Source organism: Rhinopithecus roxellana, chromosome 15 (genome assembly GCF_007565055.1).
Source record: "Rhinopithecus roxellana isolate Shanxi Qingling chromosome 15, ASM756505v1, whole genome shotgun sequence".
NCBI classification, from domain to species: Eukaryota; Metazoa; Chordata; class Mammalia; order Primates; family Cercopithecidae; genus Rhinopithecus; species Rhinopithecus roxellana.
Genome location: NC_044563.1, coordinates 19,282,204 through 19,295,157, shown reverse-complemented (window position 1 = coordinate 19,295,157; position 12,954 = coordinate 19,282,204). Strand labels below are relative to the sequence as shown.

Genomic DNA, 12,954 nt, shown 5'->3' with positions numbered 1-12,954 from the left:
AAGGGGTATGGTATTCCCAATTTATATCTAGTACTTGGGCTAACTTCTTAATGACATGCACAGTGAAATGGGTTCCATTATCTGAGTCAATATTTTCTATTAGTCCAAATCTGGGTATGATGTTTTCAATTAATGCTTTAACTACATTACTAGCAGTTGCATCTGAGAGTGGGATTGCCTCTGTCCAGTGGGTAAAGTGGTCTATTATTACTAATAAGTATTTTAAATGACCAATTGGAGGCACTTTAGTGTAATCCATCTGAACACTTTGAAAATGGTCTCAGTTCTGGATTTCTTCCTCCAAGGGGCGATTTCCTTAGAACCTGCTTATTAGTTTTTTTACATATCAAGCAACTATCTATAACTTGTTCAGTTGGGGTGTAAATTCCTGTACACCTATAAACCCGGGGAACTGCATCGCACATTGCTTGGGGTCCCCAGTGGGTCCCCTGATGTAATTGAGACGACCTCCCTCATAAGAGGTTTCGATAATATTTCCCTTTGATCTGACAATATCATTTCCCTTCCTCATTTTCTTTAGCTCCTATTTTTATTAACCTCTCCTTTTCAATGGAAGAGAAAACGGGGGTTGCAGTAGGAGAAGGAAGGCATGGAGTTAAATGAAAAACAGGTGTTTCAGAAGAAATAGCAATTTGTTTTGCTATCTGATCTGCAAGATTATTTCCCCGACTTGTGAAAGACAAGTGCCTTTGGTACTCTGGGACATGCACAATAGCTATCTCTTCTGGCAGTTGGAGATTGCTGAGGACATGAGCAATGAGCTCTCTATGAATTAATCTTAGCCTATACTATTGATAAGACCCCTCTCCATCCAAATTTTCCCAAATGTGTGTGCCACCCCAAAGGCATACTTAGAGTCAGTATAGATAGTTCCTTCTTGGTTTTGTCAATGTCCCAAAGCTTGGCTGAGTGTAAACAGTTCACAGGTTTGGGCAGACCAATCATTATGCAGCCTTCCTGATTCTACTTCTTCAAGTGTCTCTCCATCAATCACTGAATACCCATTATGTCTTTTTGCTTCAATCACCCAGGAGACCCATTCATAGACCCATCTATGAATAAGTGCCGCCCCATCTTGAAGGGAGTTTCTCCTAAGTCTGGTTAAAGTTTTGCATGGTAGTCAATTAGATCTAAAGATACTTGCTCTCATTTTAAGTTTGGATCCCCCGTTAAAAAGCCTGCTGGATTATGAGTTTTTAGTAGTTAATATGAAATCATCCTTTTCCAGTAAGATAGCCTCATATTTTAAAATTCTTGAGTCAGTGATCCATCTCCCTGCTTTCTGATTTAATATAGTTCTAACGTGGTGGAGCATGCTTACTGTTAACTTTCCTCCAAAGATTAACTTCCTACTTTATTCAACTAATACTGCTGTAGCTGTGATGGATTGGATATGTTGGGACCACCCACGAGTGACTGGGTCTAAGCACTCTTAGGGCTACCCCCTTATTTACATTAATGAAAAGGTGAAATGGCTTTTCTAGGGAGGGTAGAGCTAGAACAGGGACTGTTGTGAGTATCTCTTTCAATTCCTCAATCTGCTAGATTTCCTGGGAAGTCCACAAGAGATTATTAGGCTTCCACTGGGCAAGTTTCTCATATAGAAGTTTAATTTTTAATGCATATGAGTCACTCCATAAACAACAATATCCAATTAGTCCTAAAAATTTCCTGAGTTCTTGTTTAGTTTGAGCCATGGGTAGGGAAACAATTCCCTCCACTCTTTCAGGTCCTATTTTTCATTTACCTTCACTGATTAGGTGGCCTAAGTATTTAACTTCAGGTTCTGCATACTGAAGTTTCCCTTTTGAGACCTGCAATCCCTCACAATGCAAGTTACTGAGAATGCGTGTAGAGAAGTCACCTGCTTCTTTTATGTCTCCATCAGATATAAGGAGATCATCCATGTACTGAAGCAGACATATTTGTTTAGGGACTGTAACTTTCTCTATACTTGTTCTAGGATCTGACCAAAGAGGTTGGGGGAGTCTGCAAACCCCTGGGGCAAGACTGTCCATTGATATTGTTGTCTCCGCCCTGAATAGGGGTCTTCCCACTCAAAGACAAATATATCATGGCTATCCTCAGTCAAGGGGCATGCCCAGAAGGCATCTTTCAAATCTATCACTGTACACCATTGATGATCATATGGAATTTTGCTAAGAATGGTGTAAGGGTTAGGAACAACGGGGTGAGTGGTCTGGACTGTTTGATTAATAGCTCTAAGGTCTTGCACCAATTGATACAACCCATCTGATTTCTTGACAGGCACGATTGGGTATTGTAAGGAGACATACAGGGTTCAAGAAGCCCATCTTTAACAAGACCCTCAATTACAGGCTTTAGCCCTACTCTGATCTCTAAAGGAATGGGATAGTGCTTTTGACTATATCCCTAGAGGTTTTTAGTTTGATATGTATTGGAAGGATTTGGAGTTTCCCTCTATTTCCTTCCTTTGACCACACATTGGGATGAATATATTTCTCATCCACAGCAGTGAGTAAATGTAGTGAAGTGATGAATCCTTTAGGGCCCACTGGAAGGCCTATGCCTAGCCTTAACATTAAGTCCCTTCCTAATAAATTAGTTCCTGTTTCAGGTATTAATAAAAATTGAATATGGGTAAATCGATCTTAATATCTGACTTCTGTGCTTTCTAAAACTTTTGCCTTAAATCCTTCTCCTTTTACCCTTGAGACTAAAAGTTCTTCTGAAGAGCAGATGAGACCAGGTGGAAGGAAACAAGCAGAGGAGTGTGAAGTCCCTGAATCGACTAGAAAGGTGATAAATTCACGTTTGGGTCCCACCTCCAAATTTATCAAGAGCTCCTGGTGGGACTCAAAATAAAAGAGGCGGAGCCCCTGACTCCCCTATTGTTCCTCAAAAGTCATGAGTGTGTTTCTCTCTCTCTCTCTAGTTCAGGACACTGGCTCTTGAAGTGGCCTGTTTTTCTACATCGATAACATCTATCTTGTCCTTCTGCCTTCTCAGTCTGAGCATTCTCTGCCCTTGCCCCACCTATACCCCTTGGGGGCTTATTATTTGAGGACCTCAGCCCTCTAAATGGAGGCTTGGACGGGTCTAGGCCCCTCATAATCTCTGGTTCCTTGGAAGCCCTGCTTGGAGATATATGGATTTGGAGCCATCTGCTGGAAGGTAGATAACATAAGTTTTGTCTTGTTTTTGTTTTTCCTTGTCTCTTCTGACATATGCCTTTTGAGCCTCCCTAAGTAGTTCACTCAGGGGATGGTCCTTCCAATTTTCTATTTTTTGTAATTTTCTTGGAATATCTGGCAAACTTTTAGTAACAAAGTGAAGTTTTAACATTCCCTGTCTAAGGGGATTTCCCAGATCAACCCCTGCATATTGTCTCATTTGCTCCCTCAATCTATCTAAGAACCCAGTGGGTCCCTCATCTTTTTCCTGTTTAATATCAAATGCTTTAGAAAGATTTCGAGTTTGGGGTACTGATTCTCAAATTCCTTTTATTATCATCTCTCTTAGGTCCTGCATGTTTTCCCGGTGATTTGCATTGTTATTGTCCCACTGAGGGTCGTGAGTGGGAAATTTATGGTCCATAAGAGGAACATTTTGGCCGGGAGGGTGCTCAAGTTCCCAAACCATATAGCAGCCTTCCAAATCATACTTCATTCCTCCCCTGAAAAGAGGATGCCCAAGATGGACATCAACTTGGCCCAAGTGTATATATGAGACCCTAAAAATTGATCAATTTGATCCGCTACTCCATAAGAGTCATCCAGTAATGGCTGAAGCTCCTTTTTCAAATTTTGGACCTCTGAACTAGTCAAGGGAGCATTTGCAAAGCCAAAAGCCTCCTCTGGCCTTGTGGTACCTCTCCTAAAGGAAAGAAAGTTGGATCTGGCTCTTTGCGTGTGGAGGAAAATGGAAAGTTTTGAATATCTTTTTTACGTTGTTCTATTTTGCGTTGAAGCCCCTTTAAAGAGGGATACTTAATAGGTTGGGAGGGGGCAGGCTCAGAATTCTGCAGAGTTGGGAGTATAAGGAGGGGGTCAATATGTGCAGAAGTATCACAAGCAGAGGAGGGATCCACAGCAGCAGCTGGGGGAATAGCGCGGGCTGGGGCTCTGCATGAAACGGCTGGGAAGTAACCTGAAACTGCAGCCGGAGTGACGGCACAAGCTGGGGGACCTGAGACAGGAACCGGAAGGGTGGGATTAGGGGCAGCCGGAAGAGTGATGCAAACAGGGGAGGGACCTGAGAAGGGAAGCGGAGCCGGGGGGATTAGTGGCGCTGAAGGAAGGAAGATGATTTAGAGGATCCCACGTGTTAGTTGTGGGTTGTCTAGGCATGGGAACTTCTTCCCTTTTAGAAGGATTGGCTTCTGACTTTCTCCCTCCGGAGTCTGAAGGGTAAAGGAGAACTGGCCCCTGACGCCAGCAGAGGGCGTAATGGATCTCTTCCTGGGAGACATGTTTTATTAAGAGCTGACAAATCCCCTCATTAGACCCAAATTTTGGCCAGAAAAGTGAGGGTTTAAGGATGGGTTCTCAAACCCAAATGAAACAACAATATTTTATCATCTGCTATTTTAATTTATACTTGGTTCTTTCATTATCTTTCCAATACATTAGCATAAGCCCCAAGGGGCTATCAGAAGGAATTTACTGGCCCATCTCAGACTTGGACTGAAACTCTATGTTCAGTAAGATAATACTCGTAATCATCCTAGAATTATATTGGTATAGTTTAAATTACTTATGAGGCATACTATTAAATTTTTCTTAAGTCTTTCAAAGTGTCTTATCCACAACTTAGAAATGACATTTATTTTCATGACCTTTCTTACTTTTAGAGTACTTTTCTCTTTGCAGAGACTGGAAAGCAAAACCAGTTTTATCTTTGAAAAGAAGTTCTGGCTATTTTATGCTTCTTGTAAATTCTGTCTGAAAAGGTAAAAGTTAATATTTTAAGTAATTAAAAATATATCTATGACTTATTACAAGATACAATGCTATAAGAAATAGTTGTAACTATCTATATTCTATTTGGAAATTTTACCCAAATCCACCTATTCAGCAGTAGATAGCGACTCACTTTTCTCACACCTTCTGGGACAGTTACATCTGTTTTTTTCAGCCTTTCCTGACAATATCCTGGAGGCCCCTATTTTTGAGCACTAAAGCCAATGCCATACACTTTAAATTGTTGTTACGGCAATACCACACCTTGAGTGCCACTTTTTATTCTGGTCCTGTCTTCATGAATGGTGCAGGGCTCCACAGTTTTTGTGAGTTAAAACAATCACCATTTCACTTTAGGAGGCCGAGGCAAGCCGATCATGAGGTCAGGAGATCGAGACCATCCTGGCTAACACAGTGAAACCCCATCTCTACCAAAACAAAAAAACAAAAAAACCCAAAAATGTTAGCCAGGTGTGGTGGCAGGTGCCTACACTCCCAGCTACTTGGGAGGCTGAGGCAGGAGAATGGTGTGAACCCGGGAGGCGGAGCTTGCAGTGAGCCGAGATTGTGCCACTGCACTCCAGCCTGGGCGACAGAGTGAGACTCTGTCTCAAAAACAAAACAAAACAAAACAAACAAAAAACCATTTAATTTGATCTCAAAATTTTGTGAGCCAAGAATTCAGGCAGTTGTTGGCTGGGTATTCTTTTTTGTATGTGGCAAGGACTGAAGTCACTGTCTTATTAAGCTGATACCTGAGTTTTATGTACAATGCAGGATGACTTAGTTCACATTTGCAGCACATTGGAAAGGATGACAGTAAGAGATTCACTGGATCCCTCTTCCTATCTCTTTGGACCACAGGATCACTCCAGAGAATAGCTTTTTACATGAGGAAGTGATGACTGGTGAAAGCTGTGAAAGCAAGCTCAGAGAATGGTTCTCAGAGGTCGCACTGGTAGAGAGTGGATGGGTCTGGACAGTTAAAAGTTATGTTGAGAACTGGCACAATGTCACTTGCATCATATTCTATTCATCATGAGTGGTCACGTGACCACTCCAGATTTGAGATTTTACTGAAACAGAAGATAATCCTTGATGGAGAAGTGGCAAAGTCACTTTGCAGAGCAGCATGCAGAACAATTGTCTGCATCTCAAAAAGAGCATATTGGAGTTTTATTCATTTTAAGTTGGATCCATAAATCATCTTGTACTAACAACATCTTCACAGTATTGGATTTTCTAATTCCTGAATACAATATGTCCGTTAAGTATTTTAAATATTCATTCTTGAAGAGTTTTGTAGTTTTTATTAGTGTAGGGATCTTCCTCCTTTATTCCTAAATATTTATGCTTTCAGATTTCCTCACAAGTTTTTATTTGTTAAAGAATTCCAACTGTCATTGTTGTTAGTACATAAAGAAAATCGAATTTTTTATTTGACGGTTGGGTCCTGTAAACGTCCTAAATTTAATTCTTATTCCTCCGTAGTTATGTCTGTAACTTCTTTAGGGTTTTCTGAACCATTATCATGTTATCTACAAGTAAGGATAGCTCATTACTTTGAAAGATATAGGAGTGTTTCAGTTTCACTTTGTATCAGTTTAGGAAGGTTGTCCTTTCCCTACATTTTGTCTAATTCATCTAAGCTGTCAAATTAATTGAAATCATGTATTTTGTAAAAATACTTTTCTAAACTTTTAAAGTCAAAAATATCTGTGGGTTGATTATTTGTCTTATTATTTCTGATCTTGGTAATTTGAATTTCTCTTTGTTTTCTCTTGATCACTCTTGCTAACAGTTTATCAATGTCATCGTAATAAAAGTACCATTTTTGGCTATTTTTATTTTCTCTATTTTATGTTTTCCATTTTATTGGTTTTGATCTTATATTTATGTCTTTTTGTTTAGTTATCTTGGCTTCTTGTTCTAACTTCTTAAGGTGAAGGCTCAGATGGCTGCTTTAAAAATTTATTTTCAATGAGAGCGTTTATAGCTATACGTGTTTCTTTAAACACTGTTTTGATCATACCTCACACATTTTGATATATTTTTGTTAGTGCTTAGTTCTAAATACTTGGTTATTTCCAGTATACCTTTTTCCTGGATTCATAGGTTGACTAAATATTTGTTGGTATGTTTCTCAATATTTGAAGCCTGTCCTAGACATATTTATGAGTTATTTATTCATTCGTAGCAAATTATTTTAAAACATAGTTCATAGCAAATTATTTTAAAACTTAGTGATTCAAACAATATGTATTCATTCATAATTTCTGTAGGTCAGGAAACTAAGGATGGTTTAGCAGGTTCCAAAGCTTCAAAGCCTCTTACAGAGCTGTAATCAAGGTGCCTTTGGGGCTACTGGCTCATATGAAGGCTTGGCTGAGGAAGGATCCACTGCCACATTGGGTGTTGGTATTAGTAGTTATTTGAATTCAGCTGGAAGGGACATAGAGAATTAGATCCTATTTTTATATTAGTTCTTCATCTTGAAGTCATAATTTAAACCGAAGTACATTTGACCATATCTGATAGTTCTTCAGAATTAAAGATACGTACGTACATTTTTTTCACACTTACCAGTAAGACAGCTCAGTGCTTATAGACATGCTCTTCAAATTTTAGCAGTAATACATATTACATTTGGGGTGGATGAATTTAATCCATTTATTAGGTAAGTTTAAAATGACCAACTTTTAATGGAGCCAGTTACATGATAAAAACCTTTGCTACTTCAGATAGATATTTATGACTTTATCTAAGGCTCTTATGACACAAAGATCCAATATTTAACTAAATGTATGATGAGATGAAGGTGTTCAGCGGAGCCACTGATGAGCTAAGTCACAGAAATAACAATGGAAACCCTTAGACACTGCTCCCTTGTTGAAAATAAAAATTTCTTTATTGTAGAAACAGTTATTGAATTGATGGTGGAATAAAATTTAAAAAGTAAGTTAATGGATGTATTAGTCTGTTTTCACACTGCTGATAAAGACATACCCAAGACTGGGTAGAAAAAGAGGTTTAATTGGACTTTCAGTTCCACATGGCTGGGGAGGCCTGAGAATAATGATGGGAAGTGAAAGGCACTTCTTACATGGTGGTGGCAAGAGAAAAATGAGGAAGATACAAGTCTGGTTGAAGTTTGGGTGGGGACACAGCCAAAACATGTCAATGGACTACAGATCATTATCATTATATCTGACATAGATACAGGTCTTGATCAAAAGCCAGTACTGTAACCTAAAACTGCAGCACTATGGTTACCTATTTTTCCAAGAATCAAATATCAACTTCCATTCTTAGGTTCCCTGCCTCTGAGCCTCAGGGCTTCTTGGACACAGACTTTCTAACAGGAAGGGTAAGGCCCTCCTTACCAGGAATATTTTTAAAGAAGAGAATCTGGGGCTGGTTCTCTTTCTTTCTGGCTGAAATATTGCTTGTCTTACCTATACATTTTATAACATAAAACTCATAATTTATTATTTGATTTACTTTAGAATTTTTCTTTTCATATTACAGACATTTCACATTGCTTGTCATTTAGCTACTTTTCCTTAGCAAGAGCCAAGTCTTTTTCCTCTAGGGATTTTCTAAGAAAAAAGTTTACAGAGAGGCTACTTCATTTGAATTTGTTCCAATATTCTAATTAACGAATCTATAATGATCTTACTGTCTCTTTCTAAAAATTGTTGATATGAAAGTCATAGACTGTGTCTACAGACATCAATGGAAGAATTATTTTCCTGGTAGAACAACGCAGGAGATATAATAAAAGTTAAATCTCTGCCCAAGGTAGAGTCTGTCTTCAGTTGGTTTCCATTCCTCCAGGTGTAATATTTTCTTGTCGTATCCATCATTGCTTGTAAAAATGAGTGAAAGGTCTCAATTTCCTGGGATGAGATTGGGGATATATAGAGACATGCTTTTACTTAGGAAAGAAGTGGTCTTAGGGATATGCTAGTTGAATGACTGAAAGACTGAAGAATTAGGCTTCCCCTGTATGAAAGCTCTGCCATTGGATTTTCCATGAAGTTGAATCTCAGCATTGTCCTTGTTAGGTACAAAGCTTAATAGCTGGGCACACGAATGTTATCATAAATCCTCAATCACAGTAAAGTACTTACGGTTGCTTCACCATAATTGAGAAAATATGCAAATAACAAATTTTAGTGTTGATACTTCTGTAACATAGTAAGGGTCTCGTTCAGGTTAATTTTCAATAATTAGGTCAACTTTTAAATAGTCATGCAGAAATAGTCTGTTTGTTTTTATCTGAAGAAATTTTCCAGCACGTGAGAATGTTTGATTACCTTTGTACAGTAAATATTAACATTATGTTAAAGCATCTTGATATTTTTGTCATTGGCTTTGGTGCTATACATCTCTAAAGACTGAGATAATGAGAAGCCTGTGTGAAACTATGGAAACTGTAGCCAGTAGGAACTAAGTCTATATCCATGGATCAGCCATTATATTCTTGTGTTTTATGATCACACATAGATGCATGAGGTATCTACGGCAATCTTCATTGAAAGAAGCATTGCTTTTCTGGACCACGAATTGAGTGTTTGAAACCATTGGCAAGACATGTGCATTGAAAATTATTGTGATATGTTGAAATATAGCTAGTGTCTTAAAAACCAATGGCTTTATTAGATAAATTCTAACTGGAAAAATTAAACTAGGAAATATGAAAATTTACCAGAATATACAATGTACACTTGGTTTTAATATACAGCCTAATTGGTTGTATTTTTCCATTTGCCAAATAAGAAGAGAAACATATTCCATAGGATCTGGGCTATGTTTGTTTGTCTACCCCAAGAAACCTCTTGACTCTCCCCAGGGACCCACAGGAGGTTGTACTTCCATTATTTCCTTATGAAAAAAATCTTTCTGAAGAAAATTTTTTGAAGAATACTTGCCTCAATTATCACATTATTGTTAATCTTACTACCTGTTGATATTAACTTATTAATTATAATTACTCTGTTTTCATATTTAACCCCCTTTTCTTTCATTTTTACCATACAGCTCTACCTCTTATGAGGGGTCCAACTTTTCTAATATAATTCTGCCTGATCTTGTCAAGATATGTTTCATCAAGATAAAATAACTACTCATACATAATTAAATAGTTCCTAAGATATACAATTATGTTGTGTTCTCCAAGAGGCTTTCCTGAATTATAGGTGTCTTTTTGTTTTTTCCCTGAATTATGTCTATAAATCTTTTCAAATTGACAGATATTCAGATGATGAGTTCTGATCCAATGTTCACAGTGAAGTATTCAGGAACACGGGTAATAGATACCATTTACTGAGCCTTTACAAGGTGCCAGCCAGTGTTCTAGGCACTTTACTTTGTTGTAATAAAACAACCCTAAGAGTTCTTAAATCATAGTGAGGCATAGAGAGGTTTGGCAAGTGGCCCAAAGTCACACAGTAAGTGGTGAAGCTGGGGTTGTAGCAGAGGCAGTGTGGCTCCAATGTCCACGTTATTCACCACATGCTATGCTTTCTCTCCATGGATGTCTTGAATCTTAGACACATATTGAGTGAAAAATTTATAGTCATTATTTGCTCACACTAATCATGAAACATCTACTACTGACTACCATTATTCATGTAACAGTCATGAGCTTGGAAGTTGTTATTTAATTACAAATATATGAAACATGAAAAGAAGTCAGCAGAATAGAATAAGGGAGAGGTGCACTAATAGTTTAATAGATGGTTGACTAGAAAGGATTCTCAGTTTATCTAAATTAATCATACTATTTTCCAGTAAGAAAACACAAACAGATTTTTAAATGCATTCAGAAAATGACTGAAATTCATCCATCTTATATTGAATTTGGAATTTCTCTTCTACAATGCTTTATTTGGAATCTGGACAATAAGGTTCTATTTTTGAGTGCTCTCAGTGTTTAAATACTGTTATAAATAAAACCATGTCCCCTGTTTTGTGCCTCTTTGCACAGTGTCTATTTTCTCCTCTCTCACCATCTTGTTCACCCCAAGAATTCAGAAAAAAATAATCACTACTAATGGGGCAGTTGATGACGATCATGAGTTAGTTCACTCGAGTTCAAAATTAGTTGCTGAAATCAGGATATTGTTATAAGTGTGATAAAAAGTTATGAAACAGGCAAGGATATGATCTAGAGACTTATAGCTCCTTATAAGGTGAACAGATGGTCAGACTAAGTAATTGCTGCAGGGAATAATGTGATAAATAATATTTTACTATTTATACAGGTTAATGTCCATTCTCTTGACATTTATTGAGATAGTCATAAAGATTAAACATCCTTCGAGGCATGAAGGCCCAATGTCTAATAGTGGAATTCCATAGTCCTGAGTGATATATTTTAGAGGATGTTATTTTTGATGCTACACTGATCATAAAGTAAAAACACCACAAAACTACAAACTCAAAGGACTGAATCTTTGCCAATTTACTTATTTAGAGTTTATTACCACCACCATAAAGTGAGTTTCTTGAGACCAAGAATCTGTTGCCTATTCACCATAGCTAACAGTCATGCCAAAAAATATGTTTTAAATAAGGACTTATGAAACGTATGAATGGCTGTTGGGCCAATAACTCTTCTTCTGAACAGAATATTCACTAAAACTTAGAGTCAGAAGCTGTTACCTACAGGCTAAAATTAAATCTTTGAGGAGATGAGGAACTCAATAGACACTTACACAAGGTTGATCGTGTGTGTAAATAACTATTGAGGATACAATGATGAAGGTATGTTCTGTGCCATTATGGATGCATTCATGCTCCTGTTCACTATTTCATTACAGGTCCTGCCCTCCTGAGCTCTCAACTCAGATACAAGCCTTAGAGAAGAGTAAATGCAACCGAGTAACAGTGTTACAGAATTTGTCCTCCTGGGCCTCTCTCAGGATCCTGATGTGGAAAAAGCATTATTTGTCATGTTTTTACTCACATACAATGTGACTATGGTGGGGAGCCTGCTCATTGTGGTGACTGTTATTGCCATCCCCTCCTTGAGCTCCCCAATGTATTTCTTCCTTGCCTGCCTGTCATTTATCGATGCTGTATATTCCACTTCCTTTTCCCCTAAGTTGATGATAGACTTACTCTGTGGTAAAAAGACTATTTCCTTCCCAGCTTGTGTGGGCCAGCTATTTATAAACCACCTATTTGGTGGTGTTGAGGTCTTTCTTTTGGTGGGTATGGCCTGTGATCACTACATGGCCGTCTGTAAGCCACTGCGCTATTTGACCATCGTGAATCGGCAGATTTGCATCCTTCTGTGGGTAGTGGCCATGACTGGAGGTTTTTTGCATTCTGTGTTTCAAATTGTTGTTGTGTGCAGTCTCCCTTTCTGTGGCCCCAATGTCATTGACCGCTTTGTCTGCGACATGTACCCATTGTTGGAACTGGCGTGCACTGACACCTACTTTATAGGCCTCACTGTGATTGCCAGTGGTGGAGCAACCTGTATGGTCATCTTCACCCTTCTACTAATCTCCTATGGTGTCATCCTAAACTCCCTTAAAACTTACAGTCGGGAAGGAAGGCGTAAATCCCTGTCTACCTGCAGCTCCACATTACTGTGGTTGTCCTCTTTTTTGTTCCCTGTATTTTCATGTATGTTAGACCTGTTTCCAACTTTCCTATTGATAAATTCATGACTGTGTTTTATACAGTTGTCACACCCATGTTGAATCCATTAACATACACACTGAGAAATTTACAGATGAGAATTGCTATGAAAAAACTCTGTGTAAAAACTTAACTATAGTAAGAATAAGGGTGTTGTGACTAGGTGCGGTGGCTCATGCCTATAATCCCAGTACTTTGGGAGGATGAAGCAGGTAGATCATAAAGTCAGAAGTTTGAGACCACCCTCTCCAATATGGTGAAACCCTACCTCTACTAAAACATGCAAAGATTAGCTGGGAGTGGTGGCACGTGCCTCTAGTCCCAGTTACTCACG

The 12,954-nt window shown here is 38.3% G+C and overlaps 1 protein-coding gene across 1 annotated transcript; it reads left to right on the top strand.

Moving 5' to 3' along the window:
* Positions 1-11,842: 11,842 nt before the first annotated feature.
* On the top strand, positions 11,843-12,753 carry LOC104670785 (olfactory receptor 4A5-like). Its single transcript, XM_010374125.1, is given in 2 exon segments — positions 11,843-12,557; positions 12,560-12,753. Coding segments are annotated over 2 exon segments (909 nt in total).
* Positions 12,754-12,954: the final 201 nt, after the last annotated feature.